Here is a 6,000-nt window from a genome sequence, read left to right on the forward strand (position 1 = left end):
AAGGAAGGAAGGAAAGGAAGGAAGGAAGGAAGGAAGGAAAGGAAGGAAGGAAGGAAGGAAGGAAGGAAGGAAGGAAGGAAGGGAAGGAAGAAGGAAGAAGGAAGGGGAGGAAGAAGGAAGGGAGGAAGAAGGAGAAGGAGGGAGAGGGAAACATCAATGATGAGAATCACTGATCAGCTGCCTCCTGCACGCCCCACGCCCCATACTGGGGATCAAGCCTGCAACCCAGGCATGCGCCCTGACCTGGAATCGAACAGTGAACTCCACACCGGCCAAGCTGGTTGCTGCTTCTTTTTTTTTTTTCTTTTTTACCAGTTGTGGCTTTGTGGCACTCTATTCTCTCCACTTTCTGGATAAGATTTATTAAGGTGCCGTGCCATAGAGATGACTATGCTCTGACAGTATTGAACTCAGAGCAAAGCACCACCTCCTTGAACCCTCCTCAAAAACACCTAACACAAGTACAAATGCTTTAAATCCTTTCTCACACCCTCTTACTGAGATGCCCCACAGTTGTCAACCGGACAATAAACCTGACTTTGTTCAACTACAGGTATATACTGCGGTCCTGTAGAGAGGAGACTGACCATTTATTTTCCTCCAGTATGAGAATAAGATGACCCGTCTTCTCCTTTGAAGACTTTATCATATTTCCCAGGATTTACTGTTTAAAATGAAATCTCTATGTTATTATAACCTCCTTTAATGGTTTAAATTTCGGGTGACATTCTTTTCTTGAAACTTCATATCTTAAGATTTTGAAATTGATTTATGCAACAGCCTTCTGTTACTAGATTTGCTGTCTCAATTCCAAAGAAGCCAAGCTTTAATGAAGGGAAATGCTGCTGGGCTAGCCAGAAAGTATCAAAATCTGTGGTATTACGTGAGAAGCAATATATTTCCTAATGACTCTGAGGGGTGAAACATGAGAAAAATGTGTGGTTTAGTGAGACCAGATTATAAGAGGAATGAATTAAAAGTCAGCAGACTCAGAATGTACTGCTAACTTGCCACTCCCTAGCTGTATAACCCTAGACAAATCTCTAAACACATCTTACTTAATTACCTTATATGCCAAAGAAGAATTAAATGATGTCTGAGATTCCTTTTCAGATCTCAAGTTCTATGACTCTTTGATATGGTAAGGTCATCATAGGTCACCACAATCTATATATACTATATCAAAGCCTAAGGGACTTCTATGACGCTCAATGCAGGAGCTGCCCCCTGGTGGTCAGTGCACTCCCACAGCGGGAGTGCCGCTCAACCAGAAGCTGGGCTCACGGCTGGCGAGCACAGCTACAGCAGCGGGAGCCTCTCCCGCCTCTGCCTCCATGGCAGCGCTACCGAGCAGCAAGGATGAGCAGGAGCGGTGAGGCACCCGGCCCGGCTTGGACTCCTTCCCAGCCACCTGCCGCTTCACACACTGGTACATCCTTCGGGGGATGTCAGACTGCTGGTTTCGGCCTGATCCTCACAGGTCCTGCAGGGATAGGGCCAAAGCCGGCAGTGTGACAACCCCTGAGGAATCGCGGATTGCGAGAGGGTGCAGGCCAGGCTGAGGGACTCCACCGGTGCACGAATCCATGCACCCAGGCCCCTAGTATATTATAAAATGTACGTAAATAAACAGCCTATAACATATTTTAATAGCTCCTTTTAAAAAATAAAATTTGATACTTTTGAAAAGGTCTTGACATAAGACCTAATCATCAAAGTCTAGGTAGTGCACAAGGAGACTCAAATAAAGAATGCAAATAATAAAAAATGTCACTCTCTAAACCAAAAATTACTAAGATTTAATGTGAAAGAACAAAATTAGCCACCTATGGAAACTCACTTATGCAAAAAAATTAACAAGGAGCACAGCCTATCTCTTATGACTTTATCTATTTAATTTTTTTTACATATCATGTAAACTATAATCTTTGGATATATTAATTAACCTTATTAAGAACAGAGATTTGCTGCAATGAAAGAATAGACAAATGTTGTAATTTCAGAAACTTTTGTAGTAGTAGTGACACTGGAAAATAACATTGAGCAGTACGGTTTATTCCTGCGCTGGTGGGAAAGGAGGAGGAAGAGGAGGAGGAGGAGGAGAGAGGAGGGGAAGGAGGAGGAGGAGGGAAGGATTCTGACTCTAATAGAATCTAACCTAATCTAATCCAAGATGTCACAGCTATGTAGATACAATATCTGTGGAGCAGATAAGTAAAACAAATCAAATATTAGCTCAATTTGAGAGCTCTTTTGATAATACCTAATTTCTGATTGTCAGTGAGCAATCTGATCTATAAATTTGCTCTTCTCCCGAGTGCACCAGCCCATTAAGATGGTGCACTGTGCTCAATGGCCAGGATCGGTTGTTCTACTATCCTTTCCGCATGATAAACTGGTACCCTGGTTTAATAAAATCAGGAAAATATGATTTCAGTTAGTAGGAAACAATTCTTAAGAACTTGCTTAAAATAATAAAACAGCTTCTGAACTCACAAAGCTGAGGTCAAAGTTCCCAGGGTGACCTTCTCAAGATGAACAAATCTGTAAGATTCAGCCTATACTCTACTTTTGTCTCCCTCGCAGACTTTCAGGTAATAAACAATTATTTACAGAATGCCACTATGTGACAGGCACTATACTAGGATTAATCTAAAGTGAGAGACAGAAGAATAGTTGAGATAATATATTTTTTCAGTATCATGATGTAGTAGATGTTAAGAACTGCGGTAGGCATTTTTCATTTGCAACTTCATTTAATACCCTCCAAACTATATAGCAATTCTTATCCTTACTTTCCAGGTATAATATGGGGACCTAGAGATTATTATTTCCATTTTGGATACTGCAAAATTTTCAACAGAGCCACACTCAGAATCCAAAAGAACATGGACTATCTTGTACATCCATCTTTACAAAGATGGTACAGTACATGGAATTCAAAGGTTTCTACTCAACTATTGAGAATGTTCACTTTTTTTTATGCAGACTATTCTGATGCTAGTTTCCTCTTATGATGAATTCATAAGAGTTTTGTAAACAGAGGCAATGTGTATTCTTGAAAATAATGGAGCGTCCTTAAAATTTTTTACAGCAAATTCTTTAGTAACATTACTTATTTTTCATTATGAAAATAATTGCTTGAATTTCAGGTGTCATTTTGTGTTGAGCAACTTTTGTGTGTTCTAAGACATTTCACTAACATACACATCTAAGCTTCATTTTCTAGGGAAAATGGTCGGGTTACATTTAACTCACGGAAGGTCCTAAGCCTTGGTAACATAGACGTGAATCTTCATATGTTGGGGCTAATCAAGTTTCTAGTGACTCCAGAAACCTCCCTCCGTAAGAGAAGGGAGACTTCTCAGTTAAGGATCATTGGAATTCTTTTTCTTTACTGCTGATATTCAGGGTAGCCCAGGCAACACAGAGGTCAATAATGTGCTTATCCAAATTGACTTCTTTCCTACAGAATAATCCAGAAATCAACGGACTTTAGCTGCCTCCGAAAAATGACTGAACCATGATTCAACCTCGTCAAGGAAACACACGCACTCAGGTGGCATTCTTATCCTGTCTTCTTTGTCCCAGCAAGTAACATGAAGACGGAATCACTGCTAAACAAACACTAGTAAGTCCACCGTTGGCACCTGACCATGGAGGAATTAGGTTATGCCCTGCGAAGTTACAACATGCCTCGGCGGATGAGCTTCTGTACTTCTTGTGACTTCAAATTGAACAACGATTCCTATAAAAGCAGCTCACATGAATACACCGGGGGGAGCTGAGTTATTTAAAAATATATTCCCTAAATATAGAGTTGTACAAGATAAGTGCCCAAGAGCACACGTCAAGGATCTAGCTTCGAATTCCAGCTGTGCAACCCTGAACAAATCACCACGACCTCTCAGCCCCTTTTACTCATCGGCACATCTTAGGGTTTTTGTTTGTTTGTTTTTAGGATTAACTAAGAAAATCTACAGGAAGGGCTTGGCACAGGGTCCGATGGACGTGCCCACGTGTTCAATAAGAGGTAGCAAGTTGGTGTTAGTAGGCAAGGGTGTTCCTGGGAAAACAGACTGAACCGATTTGGGCTGAGAACCTCTTGCTTTGAGCCAAAACAATACCCGCTGAGACACAAACTCCTGTGTGTGAAACAACAGGAAGACGCCGAGAGGGAGGACGGTGCTGAGCTGGGACTCCTGGGCCATCAGGGGAGATGCCAGCCTGTAAGGCCGCCTCTGCGAGATTTAGAGACTTAGGATGGCAACTGCATGGCTGGGAGTGAAGTCGGGTTAGAAGGAAGTCAGCTTTGGGCCGGAGTAAACAGTAGTCAGCGAATGTCTGTACAGGTGGGGCTGACACTGCGACGTGTGTGCATGTGGACATGTTCTGCATGCACTCACACCTGAGTGCGGGCAGGTGTGTGGAGGGGCTGCCTGCCGGGGGTCTCCTTTGCACGGGAGGAAACTCTCAGAGGAGGTGCTGCCCAGGGCCCAGAGCACGCACATTCCATGGGCTGGCCAGCACAGCAGGCCCGAAACTGCGGGCTGGACCCCCCCCCCCCCCCGGGTGGCACAGTGGGGGCGGGAGGAGCCTGGCAGGGGCCGCTGGACAGGCGCCCCGCTCGGCCCGGCCCTCTCCGGGGCTGTGACACTCACTCACGGTCTGGGACGTCTTCACCTCCTGGTTGAGCCACTCGCACAGGATCTCGGACATGGTGCAGCCTGGGCCTCCGACTGCCGGCGGGGAGGGAAACCAAGCCTGCGAGTTCGCGTCCTCCTGTTGCCAGGGGCAACCCGTTGCTAAGGAAGCGTATCCCGGCCGGAGCTCAGGAAGCAGGTAGGAGAAGAGGGGTGACAGAACCCAGGCGCGGAGGAAAGAAAATCCTGGCCTGCCCCCTTCTGGTGGGTATGACTGCAATGTGCGCAGGCGCAAGATGCTCCCCAAGGACCTGAGATGGGGGGTAAGGAAGACTGACTGTTCAAGAGACCACTGGGGGGTTACAGTAAGGGGAGAGGTGCCTGACCTCAGGTTTCATCACAGGGAGAGTCTCTGTCACAATGCAATAAAAAATAAATTACCTGGAAGAAAAGTCTGACCAGGAAAAAAAAAATTCATTAAATATTTTTTTCTCTCAAAACATTTTAGAGAGTTGCATTTTCCTCATGGTTAGTTCTGCCCAATCTTCCCACATCTGGATCCCTCCTCTTCAAAATAAAAACAGGCAGTTCCCCATCTCAGCCAGCACTGCCTGTCCAACAGGTCTAGCTCATCCGTCACCACCTTCATAAAACCTTCCTTCTCCCTCATCTTTCCAATCCCTTCACCCTTCTGAACGCTAAGAATAAGTCCTTTCCTTTTAACTTTCATCCCTGACACCTAACTCTTACCAACTACCCACAGCGTGGCCAACCACTCAGTTTTGCAATCTTCTAACATGTTTCTCAACTTTTTTTTTCCAAGAGCATTAATTTAGGCTCTCAGAGACAACGTTGTACCTTGTTATTTAAGGCAAATAACAGTAGCACTGTGACAGTTTCAACATTCTTGGAGTCTTTTATAGTAAAGCAGATATGACCCTTTCTACTACTTGTCTTATTTTCCAGGTTCATGGGATTTGTCTTATATGCTTTGTCTTATAGTATATGGCTTGTGTCTTTCGAAGGCAAACATTTAAATTTTCAATCATAGAGAACAATCGGATTTGAAACAAAATCAAGTTAATAAAACAAAACACTTGGTGCCGTGTGATAAAAAGTGAGTCATATATTCTATAACTAAGAAAGAGTAACCAAAGTTCATTTATCAGAATACTTGCTCTAATTTCTTATTTTCCCATACTGAAGTTTTCAGAGAAGCCAAACCACACTTTAGTATCACAAACGTAGAGCCCTGAATTCATGTCTTGTTCCCGCCCCAGCGAAAAAATTAACATTGCCAGGAAACACTCTCAGTTTTGCTGACTGTAATCAAATTGTTCCTATAGCAATATTGTGC

The 6,000-nt window shown here is 43.8% G+C and overlaps 1 protein-coding gene across 1 annotated transcript in view; it reads right to left on the minus strand.

Annotated features, from left to right (window-relative positions):
• Positions 1-4,754, minus strand: part of SPEF2 (sperm flagellar 2) — a 127,702-nt gene extending 122,948 nt beyond the window's left edge. The window contains exon 1 of the mRNA XM_008154824.3: positions 4,662-4,754. Within this exon, the coding sequence (XP_008153046.2) occupies positions 4,662-4,719 (58 nt within the window). The 5' untranslated portion in view covers positions 4,720-4,754. The remainder of the gene's footprint in view (positions 1-4,661) is intronic.
• Positions 4,755-6,000: the final 1,246 nt, after the last annotated feature.

This window comes from Eptesicus fuscus, chromosome 4 (genome assembly GCF_027574615.1).
Source record: "Eptesicus fuscus isolate TK198812 chromosome 4, DD_ASM_mEF_20220401, whole genome shotgun sequence".
Classification (NCBI taxonomy): Eukaryota; Metazoa; Chordata; class Mammalia; order Chiroptera; family Vespertilionidae; genus Eptesicus; species Eptesicus fuscus.